This window comes from Dendropsophus ebraccatus, chromosome 5, assembly GCF_027789765.1.
Source record: "Dendropsophus ebraccatus isolate aDenEbr1 chromosome 5, aDenEbr1.pat, whole genome shotgun sequence".
Taxonomy (NCBI): Eukaryota; Metazoa; Chordata; class Amphibia; order Anura; family Hylidae; genus Dendropsophus; species Dendropsophus ebraccatus.
In genome coordinates this window covers 121,506,866-121,525,820 of record NC_091458.1, presented here as the reverse complement: position 1 = coordinate 121,525,820, position 18,955 = coordinate 121,506,866, and the positions used below count along the sequence as shown (strand labels likewise).

General features: G+C 46.1%; 1 protein-coding gene across 1 annotated transcript in view; it reads left to right on the top strand.

Annotated features, from left to right (window-relative positions):
* MYBBP1A (MYB binding protein 1a) overlaps positions 1–15,572 on the top strand; it is a 45,522-nt gene extending 29,950 nt beyond the window's left edge. Inside the window, exons 22-27 of the mRNA XM_069971151.1 lie at positions 1,665–1,796; positions 2,308–2,376; positions 9,405–9,518; positions 11,666–11,767; positions 14,280–14,404; positions 14,896–15,572. Of these exons, the coding sequence (XP_069827252.1) occupies positions 1,665–1,796; positions 2,308–2,376; positions 9,405–9,518; positions 11,666–11,767; positions 14,280–14,404; positions 14,896–15,280 (927 nt within the window). The 3' untranslated portion in view covers positions 15,281–15,572. The remainder of the gene's footprint in view (positions 1–1,664; positions 1,797–2,307; positions 2,377–9,404; positions 9,519–11,665; positions 11,768–14,279; positions 14,405–14,895) is intronic.
* Positions 15,573–18,955: the final 3,383 nt, after the last annotated feature.

The following is an 18,955-nucleotide window of genomic DNA, read 5'->3' as shown; positions in this document are numbered from 1 at the left end:
TTAGTAACATTTTTTTCTAGATGAAACGTATTGATTGCTTTTTATTTATTTGTTTTATACAAAAAATGGCATTAAAAAAAGCAATCTCTGCGTATTTTTACCGCTTTTATTTTTCACGACGTTCATCGTGCATGAATAATGTTTTATTTTAATAGATCGGGTGATTACGCATGCTACAGTATATTATATGTTGATTAACTTTATTAAAATGTGTTTTATGTCTGTCTTTTATTGGGGAAGGGGCTTTGGGGCACTTTTTAAAACTTTTATGAATTTATTTTTACTTTTATAGTTCTTTTAGGGAACTATCACATTCATACATTAGATTACATACACTGATCCCTGCTATGCCATAGCATTGCAGGGATCCGTGTTATCTGTGATCTTCTGATTCAGCCTGCCCGTGGCAGGCTGGATCAGCTGACTGAAGCGAGGACTGCACGGAGGAAGGTAAGAGACCTCCGGCAGTCAGGAAATGCAATCGGGACCCCCGCACACACGCTGCGGGGGTCCCAATCGCTAAGTCACCGGAGATGCTCCAATCATTTAAACGCCACGGCCCACCATTGAGGGTGAGGGCCTGGCTGCAGATAGCAGCCGGTCCTCACCCGCTATGGGGCGGGCTCAGCTCGTGAGCCTGCTCCATAGCCTGGGACCGCGCCAGGGCGTACATTTACATTCTCCTGCGTTAAGCCCCAGGTAGTGAGGATGTAAGTGTACGTCCTATGTTGTTAAGGGGTTAAAGGGGAACTCTGGATAAGAAAAACTTGTTTTCTATTAAAAGTACATTAAAAGTTATATAGATGTGTCTATACAATGTATTACCGTATCTGTACAGTTCTGCTACACTGGTAGCTGATAGAAATCCAGGAAGTGAAAAGAAAATGGCCCCTGTGCCAATTCACATTGTCTCCTGCTCCTTTTGCTATCCCCCCTTAGGAGACAAATCTCCCATGCTTCTGTCTCACATTGTGTGTGTTTGCTGATGATGCATACAGGGGGCAGGGCGTGATGTCACTGGAGGCTTGGCTGGATCCCCCAATCCCCTGACTGATTCACCATCTCTGCCTGGCTAGAAGCCGCTGCTGCACTAATTTTACTGATTGTAATGGGTGGGGGCTGTGATGATCACATAAGGGAAAGCATTGCATTCTGGGAAGTGCTAAACCAGGAAGGACAGAAACACAAAACAGCGCAAAAACCCCCCAAACAAATGGAGTTTTGGTAGTTTCAAAACTGGGATAGACAGGTAAGTAATGCGTTATGCTTCTGCAGAAGTTTCATATTTTTTTTAACCTGTACCTGGAGTTCCCATTTTAACTCTTTTGTTGTCCTGTTTTGGTGTTTTATTTCCATCTCTCCATAGGAGAACAATGAAGACAGGGGGGAGAGCTTCAAACTGCTTTTTCATGATAAAAATTAATTTTTCGGCTAATAAACCCAATTACAAAGTTTCTTAAAATCGCCTGAACTATTGATTTGTGCAAAAAAAAATTCACGACAGTGACTCCTTAACCTGCCTTCCTTTGATAATGTCCTATTAAGGAATGTGTGTAAAAAGGGATAATCTAAATGCTTATCAAGGCCCTGCCATATCAGCCTAATGAGGTGTGACATGACCTTCTCTTTGCATTGCATCTTATGCTATACTGTTTTCTTCTCAGGCTGCCTCCCTGGGTTACTTGGATCTTAAGAGAGTCATCACCCTCTATAAAGAAGCATTGAAGGGATTCATGACCAAAAGAAATAGCCCCCTGACTTCAGGAATGTTTTTGGACCTCTTCAATCGGTTTCCAGTGAGTTCAATAAGATTGATAGAATCAAAGATTTCTAAGATCAATTCTTTTGTCAGTTTTCATTCATTGGATTTACAATCCTGCAATACTCACCAATCCTGTAAGCTTTGTGGTTAGTGCGCTATGACTACCCCTTCTTGAAATTAAATTCAGTTGATCTCGCTAAGGGGACATTGATGCCAGTCACTGTAGTATTAACATAAAAAATGGCTGCCTATGTGAGAAATGGTGGATACAGTATGCTAGGTCCTCCAGATGATACTCATCCACTTTCCGTCCCCTAGAGAGATGTTTCAAGCTAAGAAGTCTACTCTATGGTGGCCATATGTGTGTTATGGCCATCGTAGCTATGGCTATTTTTAATTGTGGTTTGGTATCCCTCTTTGAAAGTTCCCAGTAGTTTGTTATTTGATGTATTCAGCCTTAGATCAGACACTTTCGTTTACGGTGTCGAGGCGATTTGGTGTATACTGTGAATTGTTTTTGTGATTCATGTTTGTCTTTGGCACAGTTTATATGCAGGCCGCTCCTGGGCATCATAATGAAGTCTGTTAAAGACGGTGCCCGGCAGCATCAACAGGTAAGCAGAATTTTTTTTTTTATTAACATTGTTATTGAATAAGTTGTTGCTTTGTGTTAATGTTGTGGCACACATTCTTTTTGTATATTTTCTTTTCTATTTTGAAATGCCCTAAACGGTTTTGTTCTGACAAAGCCAATCATACATACCCCTATACACACCACTGCTGTTAAAGGAACAGTGGACAGAAGCAGTGTCCCTGAACTTACCCAAGTGACTGCCCTTCTGTGTCATCAATGGACAGTGGCAGAACATGTTCAGGGCTTGCAGAGAAGGGTGGATTGCTGGCCATGTGGAAAAGGAGGAGTTTTTACTCACCGTAAACTCTCTTTCTCGTAGTCTTCATTGGGGGACACAGACACCGTGGGTATAGGCTGCTGCCACTAGGAGGCTGACACTAAGAAAAAACAAAACAAGTCGGCCCCTCCCAGCAGGCTATACCCGCCCACTGGCACTGAGCTAATTCAGTAGTGAAAAAGCAGTAGGAGGAGCCGAAACAACCATAAAGAAAAAAACAGTCCACACTCAAAATCTGAAAAAAACACAGGCCAACAGGCAACCTTAATCAGACAACAGAGGGTGGGTGCTGTGTCCCCCAATGAAGACTACGAGAAAGAGAGTTTACGGTGAGTAAAAACTCCTCCTTTCTCGTGCGTCTTATTGGGGGACACAGACACCGTGGGACGTCCAAAAGCAGTCCCTTGGGTGGGAAGAGACAGAGAGGAGCTAAGAAGAGGAAGAAGCCACTGCTGCCTGCAAGACCATGCGGCCCAGACTCGCATCGGCCGATGCAAACGTGTCCACACGGTAAAACCTAGAAAAGGTGTGCAGCGAGGACCACGTGGCGGCCTTACAGAGTTGAAGAGCTGAGGCCCCATGACGAATGGCCCAGGAAGCCCCAACCGAACGAGTCGAGTGAGCTGCAATCCGGAACGGGGGCGACTTACCCTTACTCCGGTAAGCCTGAGCGATGGCGGAGCGGACCCAGCGAGCCAGGGTCGCCTTAGACGCTGCTGACCCCTTTCGAGGACCCTCAGGGATGACAAAGAGTGAGTCCGAGTGTCGAAGAGACTTTGTCCTGGAGAGATAGATGCGCAGGGCGCGAACCACATCCAGCTTGTGGAGCGTGCGCTCCCTAGGATGAGAGGGGGCCGGGCAGAAAGAGGGAAGAACAATATCTTCGTTGAGGTGGAAAGGCGAAACCACCTTGGGCTGAAAAGAAGCCACGGGCCTAAGAACCGCCTTGTCCTGGTGCAACACCAGCAGGGGAGGACGGCAAGAAAGGGCTGCCAATTCCGAAATCCTCCGGACAGACGTAACCGCCACCAGGAAAGCCACCTTAAAGGACAAGATGGCCAAAGGCACTTCCCGGAGGGGCTCAAACGGAGGAGACTGCATAGCATCCAGGACGAGATTCAGATCCCACGGGGGAACTGGGTGCCGATAAGGAGGTGCAATGCGCGCCACTCCTTGGAGAAAAGTCCTGACTTGAGGAACTGACGCCAATGGTCTCTGGAAAAAAACTGAAAGGGCAGAAACCTGGCCCTTAAGAGAGCTCAGAGCTAAGCCTGCGTCCAGACCTGCCTGGAGGAAGGCCAGGAGTTGCGCCAGAGAAAAGGGAAGTGGAGGCGCAGAACAGGCCTCACAGTGACGGAGGAAAGCCTTCCAACAACGATAATAAATCCTTGCCGATGCAGGCTTCCGGGCCCTGATCATGGTCCTAATGACCGCATCAGAGAAACCACGTGATTTCAGAATCCAGGTTTCAACAGCCACGCCGTCAAACGTAGCGTGGCTAAACGCGGGTGGCAGAGCGGACCTTGAGTGAGAAGATCCGGTCGGTCTGGTAGACGCCAGGGGACGTCGGCGGCGAGGGTCATGAGATCCGTGTACCAGGCGCGCCGTGGCCAGTCCGGGGCCACGAGGATTACCGGAAGTCCTTCCGACTTTATCTTTCTCACCACCCGCGGCAGAAGCGGGAGAGGAGGAAAGATGTAAGGGAGGCTGAACCGACGCCAGGGAATCACCAAGGCGTCCGAGGCCAGAGCCAGAGGGTCCCTCGTCCGGCAGACGAACTTCGGCAGTCTGTGGTTGAAGCGAGACGCCATCAGATCCACATCCGGTGTCCCCCACCTGCGACAGATCTGGGAGAACACCTCGGGATGCAGGGTCCATTCCCCTGGATCCACCCGTGCACGACTCAGATAGTCGGCCATCCAGTTGTCCACACCCGGGATGTGAACTGCGGACAAGGCAAGCACGGTTTCCTCCGCCCAGGAGAGGATCAGCGCCACTTCCATCATGGCGGCCTTGCTGCGGGTCCCGCCCTGATGATTCACATAAGCCACTGCAGTGGCGTTGTCTGTCTGCACCCGAACGGGGAGACCGTGGAGCTGTGTCTGCCAGTGCAGAAGGGAGAGCCGAATCGCCCGCAGCTCGAGGATGTTGATGGGGAGGCAAGCTTCCTTGGCCGACCAGGTTCCCTGAACCGTCATATCGTTCCAAACCCCTCCCCAGCCCCGCAGGCTGGCATCGGTGGTCACAATCTGCCAATGAACGGGAAGGAAGGAGCGACCCAGAGAGAGGCTCGGAGACCGCAACCACCACTGAAAGTCTTGGCGGAGGCGAGCCGGTAGTTTCACCATCCGATCTAGAGAGGGGAGTGACCTGTCCCACCGTGACAGCAGGAAGAGCTGCAGGGGGCGGGAATGAAACTGGGCAAAAGGGATCGCCTCCATAGACGCCACCATCTTCCCCAGAACCCTCATACAGGAACGTATGGACACAGGGCGGTGGCTGCAAAGAGCTCTGATATTGGCCTGAAGGGACTGCAACTTGTCCTCTGGAAGGAAAACGCGGGCCTGTACTGAATCCAACCGCATCCCCAGAAAAACGATGGACTGGGCAGGGACCAGGGAGGACTTGGAACGGTTGAGCAGCCAACCGAAGCGAGAGAGCGTATCCAGGGTGATATGGAGGCTCTCTAAATTCTGGTCCTTGGATGGAGCTTTGACGAGTATGTCGTCCAAGTAAGGGGTTACTGAGACACCTCGAGCCCGAAGAAGAGCCATGACAGCCGCCATGGTTTTCGTGAAAACCCGCGGCGCCGAAGCCAGGCCGAACGGGAGAGCCACGAACTGATAATGCTCTTCCCCTACTGCAAAACGCAGGAAACGTTGGTGAGGAGGATAAATCGGCACGTGAAGATACGCGTCCTGAATATCCACCGAAGAAAGAAACTCGCCTGGCTCCAGAGATGCGATCACCGAACGCAGGGACTCCATCCGGAAGTGAGATAGTCGGACGTGACGATTCAGACGCTTGAGGTCTAGAATCGGACGTACCGAACCGTCCTTCTTCGGAACCACGAATAGGTTCGAATAGAACCCGCGGAACCGTTGAAGAGGAGGGACGCGAACAATCACTCCCTTCGAGAGGAGCGAAGGGATGGCCTGGAAAAAACCGGCCGCCAGGGCAGGGGACCTGGGGGGACGAGAAAGGAAAAACCGATCGCGGGGAACGGAAACGAACTCGATCTTGTAACCCTGTGAGACCAGTTCTCGCACCCAGGCATCCTGAACATGAGCAAGCCAGACCTCCTGGAACAACAGGAGGCGGCCGCCCACCTGAGGAGATCCGGGTGGGGGAAAACCTTCAGGAGGAGGAGGGCTTGGAGGTGCCAGGCTTAAAGGGGGGGCGGGAGGCGGCAGATCGCGTCTGCCAGGAAGAACGGTTCTTGGAGAACCCGGACCTTTTGTTCTGAGGGGCCGCAGTCTTCCCGTAGCGAGTCGGCGGGAGCGACCGAAAGGAACGAAAGGAGCCTGGTTTGCGACGGGAATCCTGACGCTTGGGGCGCTGCTGTGGAAGATTGGTACTCTTCCCCCCTGTGGCATCAGAAATTATGTCATCCAGGCGTTTCCCAAAGAGACGAGAGCCCGCAAAAGGGAGGCTGGTGAGAGACCGCTTGGAAGCGTTGTCAGCCCGCCACTCACGAAGCCACAAGGACCGGCGAATAGCAACAATATTGGCCGACGCAAAAGCCGAACAGGCTGCAGCGTCCAGGGAAGCCGAGCAGAGGTACTGAGCTGCGTCTTGAATCTGTTGGGCGAGGTCGGTCAAGTCCTCGGCCGATACGCCAGAAGTAATGCCGTCCCTCAGTTGCTTAGCCCACACTGAAATGGACTTGGACACCCAAGTGGAGGCAAGTGTGGGAAGGAGAGATGAGCCAGAGGCCTCAAAAGCCGACTTAGCTAAGGACTCGGTGCGTCTGTCAGTGGAATCCTTAAGAGACGACGCATTGTCCAGCGGAAGAGTCGTGACCTTGGTCAACCGAGAGATCGGGGGATCCACAGAAGGTGGACCTGACCAGCGAGACACGAGGTCCTCGGGGAAAGGATAAAGGACCGACAAGTGTTTAGGCTTTGAGAAACGCTTGTCTGGGGTCTTCCAAAATTTGGAAAACAGGTCATCAAATTCCTTGTGACTGGGGAAAGTGCTGCGGACACGGTGGCCGCTTTTATGGAAAAACACCTCATCAGCAGGCGAGGGGTCCGGAGAATCCTTCAATTGGAAGGTATCGCGGACTGCGGCCACAAGGCTGTCTACAGTGGAAGCCGCGGGAGAAACATCCTCAGGATCAGAGTTGGAAGCCGACTCCGAATCCGACAGATCTCCAGGCGAATGGGATCGCCTGTTAGGAGAGATATGAGTAGGGGCCAGGCTAGTTCCAGGGGAGCCAGAGGAAGAGCGAGAAGAGGCACGGCGAGGACGCTTGTGAGAGCGGTTCCTGCCGGGTCGTACGCAACTGGCTGCCGGGCGGGATTGGGCAGGCGCTGAAGAAGAAGCAGACAGGCGATCAAGAGCGGCCGCCACAGACTGAGACAACTGAGCCATCTGCGACACTGACTGGCAGAGAGAGCGCGCCCAGGCCGGGGCAGACTCCTCAGACTCTGGTGGGGGGTCCTGAGTAGGGGACATAGACGAACAGGACTGCATGGAACAAGCAGCGCAGATAGGCTGAGAGTGGCCAGAAGCAGATTTAGTATTACAAGACGTACAGAAATAGTAGGTAACAGAGGAAGGTGGAGGATGCTGGCGGCGTGTGGATTCAGATCTTGAGTCAGACATAATGAAAAATTAAATATATATATACATATATTAGTAAGAAAAAACACAGCCAGCTAGTGTATTCCTACAGGCAGATAACTGATGGAGCAGAGAAGAAACCTGTAGAATGACAGAATACACCCAGTGAGAAAACTCAGAAAAGACAGAAAAAAATTATGGCATAAAGTCCCATAGAGACCTTACCAGGCATGAATCTGTGGAAGGAAGCAGAGGTCCGGGCAGGGCACAGGACGGCTGCTGACAGAAGAAGAAGACTGGCCAGGGAGAACAGGCTGGGGGTCGTAGTCCCACGGGCTGAGGACTCCTGACGACCGCGGAGCTGCGCAGTCTGCCGAACCGACCGGGCTGTACAGAAGACCGCGTCACGTGCGTAGTGACGCGTCACGCACGGCGTGACGTCAGACGTCGGACCGCGCGGGAAGAAGCCCGCGCGTGGGAAATTTGAAAAGACCAGATGAGAAGCGGCGCGCGCGGGAAGAAGAAGCCGCGAGGACCGGAAGTCACGGCCGGTCCCGGAAGTCGCGGTCCATAGGAGAGAGGAGGGGGGGGGGGGCCCGCACCTAAAGCGGCATCCCAGTTCCCGACCCCCCCGCATGCGGAGACGGCAAGAGGACCGGAACGCAGCGGGGGAGGGAAAAGGTGCAGGGAACGGAGCTGGCGGTCCATAGGAGAGAGGTGCCCGGAGGGACGGACGGGGACTTGGGCTCTCTACCCCCCCGGAAGTGACAGACCGCGGGAGGGAACCGGGGGACCCCAGAGGGGGAGAGAGGAGTAGGGGATCTATTACTTACCCCTGCTGAATGAATGACCCCTTGATCTTCTGCCGGCACTATGCCGCGCTGCCGCGCGCAACTTTGGGAGGCTGGGCGGGCAGGGGCTGGCGGAGCAAGTCCGCATGAAGGAGCAAGCAGACAGCAGGGCTAGTCTGTGTCCTGGGCGCTGGGTCCGGCCGGTGGCAACCTAGGGTAAACAGCCCCTTTCCAGTTAGGTTCTGTGCCCTGGTTGCATAAGGGGGGGATCAGGGCGAGTCTTTAGTGACCCACCGTGCCCCAGACCTGTAAAAAGGAAAAAGATTAAGCATTTTAAAAACACAAGCAGAACTGGTCTGGAGTAACCAGACCTGCGTCTGCCTCCTACTGACACTAAGCTAAACTGAATTAGCTCAGTGCCAGTGGGCGGGTATAGCCTGCTGGGAGGGGCCGACTTGTTTTGTTTTTTCTTAGTGTCAGCCTCCTAGTGGCAGCAGCCTATACCCACGGTGTCTGTGTCCCCCAATAAGACGCACGAGAAAATGTGACTGCTGGTGTCTTCACTCCTATGGACAGGGACTTGATATGCAGAATAGGAATATTTCTGAGGTGCTGGTTTTCCACAAGCACAGTTGTAGGTTTCTTAACTTCAAACACCAAGAAAAAATTGTCACTGTTGGTGTTATAGTATGGCCAGGTGTGTCTAGTCAATACAGAATTGTTATATACTTTGTGAATGTTAAGACCATACTACTTGAATAACATTTATCCACTTATTGTGCCTCTGCACGAACAACTCTGTACCCAAGAACCTCAATGAGGGCTGCCCTTTAAGAATAGTGGTATTCCATGCCTTAGCACACAATAAGTTGACTTTCACTGCCATGCCAAATATCCCTAACTTTTTGTGACTAGTGTATTTTATACAGGAGCTGGCACGGTTAGATTGAGATGGTGGAAATTATTCACAGCTTCAATAGTTGAATTTTCCTTTTTGCCTGAGTTCTCTACAGCAGTGCCCTGACTTATCTTTTATAGTCTCTGCATTTACATAGGACACTTTTGAGTTTTCATTTAATGACAAAAATAAAAGGGTTGTCAGCTGTGTTTTCTTTTGGGGCTAAAGGTTAAACCTGTATCATTGAACCTTAGGCACAAGCATGCAGTCTTCTTCTGAAAGCTCTGCAGAATCACACTTTAAAGCAGGCCCTGTCTCCTTCAGAGTGGCAAGACCTCATCCAAGAGGGGCTGACTCGGGTTATGGAGGTGAGTCTACTTTTGGTTATGGAAAAGAGGCTGTAAGTAAGTAAGGCTGTAAAAGGTGTAAGTGCTCATAAGGATTATTTATTTATGTCAGTTTGGAGCAATTCTCTCCTAGAAACCCCTGCTGGCTCAGTTATTTATTTTTTAAACCATAAAAAAATCAGTATAGAGAAAGCTAAATGTTGAATTGACTTTTTTTTTTTTTTTTTTTTTTTTACACATTAGCAGATCAGCGCTGGTGCGCTGTGACAGGGTCCTTTTTTAAAAAAAACGCTGAACGGTTCCCTCATTTGGCGCCATACTTTTGCCATGCAGCAGCTCAGCTCTATGCACTGATTGATTCTAATGGAGCCATGTCACAGAGGGGAGGGGACATGGTCCCACTGGGGGGCGGCAAGTCTACCCCCACTGCATAGAGCCGGGCCAGTGCACTGCAAAAGAACGGTGCCAAGCATGGGGACCATGTAGCATTTCAAGAAAAGGAACCCGCCACTGGGAATCCCCCGGTAAAATGAAAGCTGAGCTGTGATTGGCCTCTCTATAGCATCTTTATCTAAGAGAGCATTTATTGAGAGTGTCCTTTTATGCATTGCACTGGCAACCTACTGATTTGAATTACAATGTGCAATAATTAATTTTCCTGAGTTGGGGCTGTAGATATATTGACCACTTACTACCAGGTTACCTGACAGATTACAGTTGTTTGCTGGTGGTCCCGGCAGGGGGACACTTTATCAGCTATTACTATTACTGTCTGAGGGTCTTTCCAATTCCGGAATTTCCAAAATGGAGCACCTCTTTAACCCCTTAGCGACCCATGACGTATCTGATACGTCATGGCGCCGCGGGGGGTGTTCAGAGCGGGGTCCCGCCGGGCGCTGATCCCGGCTGACACGTGCAGCCGGGCAGTGCCTCTGTTAGCCGGCGCGGGTCCCGTTGCCGCGCCGGCTAATTAAGCACTTCAATGCAGCTGTCAAACCTGACAGCTGCATTGAAGGGCTTTAGACATCACATCCCTGGTGTCTAGTGGGTCGGATCTCCCCCCCACGATGCGATCGCGGGGGGGAGATCCGTTCTTCTGGCCGTGCCGGGCCTCAGCGTCGGAATGACGCTGATCCCGGCTCGGCAGTAGATTGCTATGGCCTGCAGCAGGCCATAGCAATCTATGACCGATCTCATGGATCTTTGCTGTGTATATACACAGCATTGATCTCTATGAGAGATCAGTGCTATGTATATACAAGCCCCCCAGGGGGGCTTCTAGTCCATGTAAAAAAAAAAGTAAAAAAGTGTTTTTATTAATAAAAAAATCCCCTCCCCTAATAAAAGTCCAAATCACCCCCCTTTTCCCATTTTATAAATATAAATTAATAAATAAATAAATAAATAAACATATTTAGTATCGCCGCGCGCGTAATCGCCCGAACTATTAATCACATTCCTGATCTCGCACGGTAAACGGCGTAAGCGCAAAAAAATTCCAAAGTGCAAAATTGCGCATTTTTGGTCGCATCAAATCCAGAAAAAATTTAATAAAAAGCGATCAAAAAGTCGTATATGCGCAATCAAGGTACCGGTAGAAAGAACGCATCATGGCGCAAAAACTGACACCTCACACAGCCCCATAGACCAAAGGATAAAAGCGCTATAAGCCTGGGAATGGAGCGATTTTTAAGTGACATATATTTGTTAACAATGGTTTGAATTTTTTACAGGCCATCAGATACAATATAAGTTATACATGTTATATATCATAGTAATCGTAACGACTTGAGGAACATGCATAACAGGTCAGTTTTACCATAGGGCAAACGGCGTAAATGCAAATCTCCCCGAAATCAAAACAAATTCGTTTTTTTTTCAATTTGACAGCGCAAATGATTTTTTTCCGGTTTCACAACATATATTATGGAAAAATTATGCCTGTAATTGCAAAGTACAATTGGTTTCGCAAAAAATAAGCACTCATATAAGTCTCTAGGTGAAAAAATGCTAGCGCTATGGACTTTTAAACATAAAATGGAAAAAGCAAAAGCGCAAAAACGAAAATTGGCTTGGACCTTAAGGGGTTAAAGAACATGAAATGGTTAGCATAATGTAATGTTCATATATCATTCATTCAGAAATAACACTATGCATTCTCTCTGCAGACACTAGAATCAGTGGAAGAAATTAAAGTAAAAGTTGACCAAGAGAAACTCGCTAAATGTTTTGAGCTGCTGCATTTCCTCATTAAGATCGTAACTCAACAGGTATGTATCAATGGGAGAAGACTGAATATCAGAATGTTCTTTATATGTGAGATAGATATAGATATATATATAAACATCTTCATACATGCACACTTATCTTAATACATTGCTAGATAAAAAACCATTATTGACTTTTTGGCCCTGATTTATCAAAGTGAGCGTAATAGAAATGGGTGTAAACTACCTATAGCAACCAGTCCAACCAGCGGGCAGTTTACATAAGTTTCTGTTTAGACACGGGGGAGATTTAATAAACATGGCTCAGTTGCCCCTAGCAACCAATCAGATTCCAGCAAGGAATTAAAAGTGGAATCTGATTGGTTGCTAGGGGCAACTGAGCCAGTTTCACTTTACACCATGTTTGATAAATCTCCCCGAAATCTTTTATCTTTGAGAGCTCTGAACTTCCATCTAATCTTTACAGTACCTATTAGTGGGACATTCAGAAACCTGTAAGACTAAAAGCTGAGGTTAGCAGCATACCATCTTCAACCTAGCTATTGGTCCCAGGTTACAGAATCCAAACACTAGTATCTTCTAACACAGATCGCAGCCCTCCATCTGTTGCCAAAGCTTTGGCTGTCCAGACATGATAGGAATTGTAGTCTTGGAACAGCTGGAGGGCCGGGAGTGTGACACCCCTGATCTAACACATCAGCGAGATTAGCATTTGTTTGTATAGCTTGTACAAGGCTAAACTAATCGTAGTGCCGCGCCGCCTGTATGATCGCTAGATCGTTGGCATGGCCTATTAACTTCATAATAGTTGCCGCACATTCCCATTTACACAGGAAGATGAGTGCAGGTGACTAGAGATTTTAATGCGACGAATGAGACATTTTCCCCGGCCCTTTTACACGGGTCTTTTAACTCCCATGAGAACTGTCGACTAAAAGTTAAAAAAAAACAAAAAAAACAAACAGTTTCCTTGTTGTACAGTGAATAATTGCATATAGCAAAGATGCTAAACACTTATTATGAGTCTCTTGTGTGGTTCTTCTATCTTTTCTGGTTGTCTTTGCTATTGGAAGCTTTTCACAGCTCTAAGCAGAAGGCTTTCCCAGGAGAGTGGCTGTCTTGCTGTGATGGGCTCGGCCGCTCTCTGCTTGGGCAGTTCCTACTGCTCATCCTTGGCACGACTTTGAGTCTGTGCCTGGTACAGAATTTTATAATCTGATTGTCTATGATTTTATTTTAGGAATCAGGTTTTGTGATAACATTTCACACCTAAAGCAATGGACTGAGTTTAAAAACATTGAAGATTTTTTTTTTTTTTGTAATCTGTTTCTATTTTATTTGTAGTTCATTGTTATGGGGGCAGCCATTTTGCCCATGTTTGTTTTATTTATTTTTTTAAACAGATTTAGTGATATGTTTTACGGCTAGCCACATGGACTGAGGCCTCTATTATACCTCTTGATATTTTACAGTAGAGTGTTGACCTGCAGGTCATCACTCGCTTCTCCCTCGTTCCCCACTTGCTGCACTGACAGGGATCAGCAGGAGGGGCCACCTGGACAATCCTTATATCGTTCGGGTGGCCCATTGAAGTCAGTGGCGGTCTCCTGCAGCCGCTCCTATTATGCCGAGTGACGTGCTGCAGACCATCACTGAAATTTCAACATGCTGAAAGACCACGATCAGCCAACATCGTGCATGTCAGCTGACGATTTTCAACATGTGCCATTACTTGGCCAATTACAGACCATTCAGGCTGAGAACCGTTCCAAGTAAGGCCAACAATTATTTAGTGTAATATGGCCTATAGACACAGTGAACTTCTCCAGACCCTAATCTTTACATGTTCTAGTGGCCTCATTCCAAAGGGAGGGAAGGCAAGTTGCTCAGCATTTGACTCCCACTGCCTGGAGAAGTTGTATGCAGCCCTAAGGAATCTCGGAAAACATGGACACAACACTTATCCGCTGATGTTACAGGGGGCTTGGCTGGATCTGGGTCTCTTAGCTTTATCCCCACCACACTGAGTGATTTTACCATCTCTGACCATCTCCAAAAGCTTACATTACCATCTCCCTATCATATACACATACATACATACATACATACACATACATACATTTTGTTGTTAGGGCATTTAGGGAGAGTAAGGAGTGTTTACAACATGGTGCCTTGTGCTGAGTGGTGCAACCTCACACAAACTAAGCAGAGGTGTGGGGCTGTTTTGGGGAAAAAGCAGGTGTTTTGATAACACTTAAAAATTGTGTCCAGTGGATATTATACAGGCCATTCAGTGATCCAGACATTTTTTTCTGTATTGGTCATATTGAGTGCTCCACTGAATTGATGCCCTATAATAATATGGTGATTCCCAACATCCACAAGGGGGAGCAGCCTTAGGAAGGAAGCAGATGAAGTGTAGCTAAGTGTAAATTGTCTTCGTTATTACTACATCGGAGTCAAGTGGCTTTAATATTTATTAGACTATGTTGCTTCCCTTTTCCTGAAACCGCCACTCACTGCAGTCTCATAAATGAATGTAATTACATTGCAGAAACTGGATATTGCTCTTGAAGAGCTCCCGCCAGTCCTCGAGGCACTGAGTCAGAAAGAGGGCTTTGGGAAATCTTCCCGACTAGAAGACATGTACTGGAATATCATGAAATTTCTTGGATTTACGTATGTATTCTTTGTTTTCATCTTCCTTAAACTGTATGTATGGTGTGCAAATACGTATAAAGGGGACGTATTGTAAGACGCTTTTATTAAATGTATATGTTCAGGATGAGGGAATGACAAGCCGAATAGAGGGTGTCTGACTACTGGGACCCCCAATCATCCTGAGAGCGGAGACTAAACAGAGCTCATAGCTCGAAACTCCACTGATCAGCTTGTTATCCCGTATCCTGTGGATAAGAAATAAAGTAAACGATTCTTGATTAATACAAGAACTTAGTGTTGTATGTATACAGCTCCTGTATAAATTTACAGTATGTGTTTCCATGACTTTTATTACTGCGTGTGGGTTAGCTATATATTACTGAAAAATATATTTCTCTAAATTTATTTTATTTTTTAAATTGGCACCATATTGTATTTAGTCATTTTTAACCTGTAATATCTATGGAGTTTGAAAATCACTGTTCTGTTTAAATATATGTTTATTCTAGACGTCCGAAGAAAGAAAAGACAAAGGATGTTGCGGATGTTGCTCCAGAGATGAATAATAACGCCTCAAAAAAGAAGAAAGGTTTCTTACCTGAGACCAAGAAACGGAAAAACCGAAAGAAGGCCAGACCTGAAGAGCAGAAGCACATTGGTGAAGAGGACAAGATGGAAGTCCCAGAGCAGCAGGGAGAGGCCAAATCTAAGAAAAATAAGAACAAGAAGAAAAGGAAGTTAGCCCTACAGAAAGGTGGAGCTCAGGAAAACCCAACAGGGGCACCATCAAGTAAGAAAGCTAAAGCTAATTCAGAAGACAACGGCAAGACTGGGAAACCTGCAAAATCGGAGAAACCCAAGAAAAAGAAAGGAAAGAAACCCATAGAAAGCTAGAAGTCCATCCTCCCTGCATTGTGCACATTCAATGACGTTCATGCAGCTCTTGTACAGTATTGTTGTGTCTGTTTTTAAACACTGTTATGTATGATGCAAAGATGGACACGAGAAGTGGAGAGTTTGTCCAGTATTTAGCAGTGGTGCATTCAGAAGTGATCCAAAATTCCCTAGAAGTCCTGTGAATGTATAAGGAGGCTGAAGGCTATGAGCTGGCTTCTAATATGTTCATCCTCTAAGCCTCATGGAAACATTATGCCATACCATAATAAAACTGTATTTTTACAATCTTTATATTTTATTAAGACCATTATCTGTTCTAGTGTTTGAAGATTAAACCTATCTAATGTTTTACCACCGATAGTATAAGATAATGTAAGATTTTGTTAAAGAAAACGAGCCATGTCGTTTGCACTCATTACTCACAGTTCAGATAAATTTGTACAAAAGGAGTCTGAACACAGTTGCTACCCAAAGAAGTCTTTGGAGAGGGGGAGGATACATTAAGGTGCCTATACAGCTTGGATTAAAGGTAATGACAACAGTCAAAGCTGTATGCGTACAATACTGTAAAGATTTAAACACTTGCAGTGTTCCTGGCATCATAATGATACATAATGCTGGGAGGTTTGGGAATCCGGTCTACTGCATGTCTTTCTTGCACTGACTGTATTCATGGAATGTGTGAATGCTCACTAAGTCTGAACTCTAGTTTAGTGACAGTGAAGCGGGATCTCCTCTGTAAGGTTACATTCACACATACAGGATCTGCAGCAGATTTGATGGCCCAGATTTGATTTGCTTTGAATCTGCTTCAAATCTGCAGATCCTGTACGTGTGAACGCACACTAAAGGAGACATCACTAGTCTCCACCCACTCTGGAGCGGAGCTCAGGGAAAACTGGCAATTATATATAGAGTTGGCACAGGAAAAAAATGCAGGATACAAGTCATAGAATGCCAGATATACTTTTGTTCCTTACTTATGTATGCAGACCTTTTTTTTGTGTTCGGAGATGATAGGTGTGCTTTAAGTCCATTTTTCTCAGTGTAACATGTTCTCTTAATACTAGCTGCATGGCAGATTTAGTTTTGTTCTTACAGTGCCACTATAAATAGTCTACAGTACAATGCAAACACTGGTTACTATTAAACACTGGCTCTTTGTGCATGCCAGAAAGCATTGGGAGTGGTTTTCAATCTCGCTCACCATTTGGTCTTTTGCCATGCTCCAACATGATATCATGGCTTTGCCTCTGGCTTTTGTGCAGATGTAAATAAGTAGGGGTATAGTCCCAGAGCACTGGATTGATATTCAGGAGTGCATTTTTTTCTATATATAACACTAAAATAATGTTACAATAATGTGGTAAAGGAACTTGGATCTTGGTGGAGATCTGTGTATTGTTGAGTGCTAAATGGTCTTAACATGTAAGTATAGCTGCAGCACCAGATTCTTGGTGTGGGAACATTAGATTAACATTGTAAATTACAAAAAAACAAAGTATGCACTCTTATTAGTTGTAGATTAAGTAACATTGACAGAATTTTTTACCCTTGTTACTCATGCTTTCCAGTATTGAGCTGAGATATTTAGCAAGAACTTGTAATAACCATTTCTATTTTTTGCTTATAGATTTAGCAGTGTCCCAATAACTAAATATTTATAGTACATAAAGTCCTGAAGAAAGCTGCAAATATGAGAAGCTTCCCAGTAACAGAGTGACAGAGACTTTTTGCATGTAATAACCTAATAAAAGAAATGCCACCAAGTCTGATGAGTGAGCTATGCTTCAAGATGCCATCAGTAATTCCAGCAAATGGTCTATCAGCAGTTCTATGCTGGTTCATGTTTGGTCCACACTGCTGGTCGTATATAAAACAGTGGACCACAAAAGTAAAGAGCACCTAGTGGAAATGAAAGGCTTGACCATGTTCTCTCTTATTGCTGGTACTGACACTGTAATTATATTCAAAGATTTATGGGCAGAACTGAAGTAGAATTTTCCCCTAATCAAAACTTTTAAATGAGAAAATGAGTCTTTGTGGGTTAACAAAATCTTTTCATTTTTGATGCTTGGTAAGATTTAGTTTTTAGTGATTTATAGAGGTTGCAGATGTGTACCAAGGTATCATGCATTTGACTGTATTCTGAATATTGCTATAGAATTCTATGAAACATAATGTCTATGCTTCTCCACTGTTCTCGTGCACCCTCCATGCCTATGGCTTGTGCCAATGCCAAAGCTTTGCTAGAGAGACATATGATGCCTCAAAGTTATTCTTATTATGGACCAGTAATGCAGTCCAAGCTCTGGCTCTTTGCATAAGAAATTTGCGTGTGAACTTTAGGGGTGTTCATTTACACATGTTGTATTAGTGGGGCAGAAAGCTAGATGTCTACAGCAAAGTAAATGCAAAAATAAACTAGCTGTAAGAGATGTTCCTGGGACTGAATATCTGGGAAGAACCAATGCAGTATACAGTGTGTGATAGGGTTTAATTACATGTCCGGACCCAACAGCTGGGAGAGATGCTGCCACCCAGGAAGCCACGGACTTCTACAGAGAACAGATGTTTAAAACTGGACATCTCAGATGCCTTGTCTCAGTGTGGAAGCAGCTTTGCATATTCTGAGCCACATTGAGAGAATGCATGCTGTTCACTGTGCCAGCCATCTGCTGCCCAGAGTTGTGTGTCCAGCTGTATGCATTTTCTGCAGCTTCTAATCCATGTCAGAATGTATAGCATAACAAAGTAAATTGCACATCAAAGATTAGATAGCGTATGAGTGACTTTTGTAATACAAATGCTGCAAGTGGTATATTGAATCACCATTGCCTAATGGGGAAGAGTAATACCCTAAGACTTTTTAGCAGTCTTTAGTACTAAAGATGTGACTTGAGAGGGATCTTTAAAAACTTTGTAGTGTTCCTTGGTGCAGTTATATATATTTTTTTCTTACAGACTTTGATACAAAATGGCATATATATCTGAATAAATCTCCATCTCCTGCCATATGATCAATAGTGCAGCGTGAATCCATGGCTGGCAGTGACCACCAAAATAGATCTCTAATATGGAATTCTGCATGAACCATTGTGTGTCGTTTAACTACTACAGTGCTATTTGTTTTAACTTCAAGGCTAAAAGGGAAAAGTGTCCTGTTCAAAATGACGTTCAGTCTGCAGAAAGATCCGCAGAAGATCATCTCTAAAGTCTTGGCCACTAGGGGTCTCCTTTCCCTGCAATCTAAAGATTTGGAGCAAAAAATCTTTCTTGCATATAGGGCTTATTACATGGCTCGTTTTTTTATTTTAATGTGAGCAAGTGTCAATTTGCTAGATTGGTACTCACTTGCAAAGCCTATTACAGCAATATCCGTGCAACCCTTGCTGTATATAGAAAATAATAAACACTATACTTACCTGTCCATGCTCGCTGGTGTCCTCCTGCTTACCGCAGCTGCCACTGGCATGTCTAAAGCGTACTCTAAAGTGAGGGGCTGCTCAGTCAATCACTGGGCAAGACAGGACAGTGCTGGGGCCAGTGAATAGCTGAGCAGCATGTAGACATTATTGCGGGGAACAGGCAGGAGGACACATTGGACCATGGAGAGGTAAGTATAGTTTTTTTTTTTTCCTCTTCATACTTTCATTGGCCGCTGACCTACAA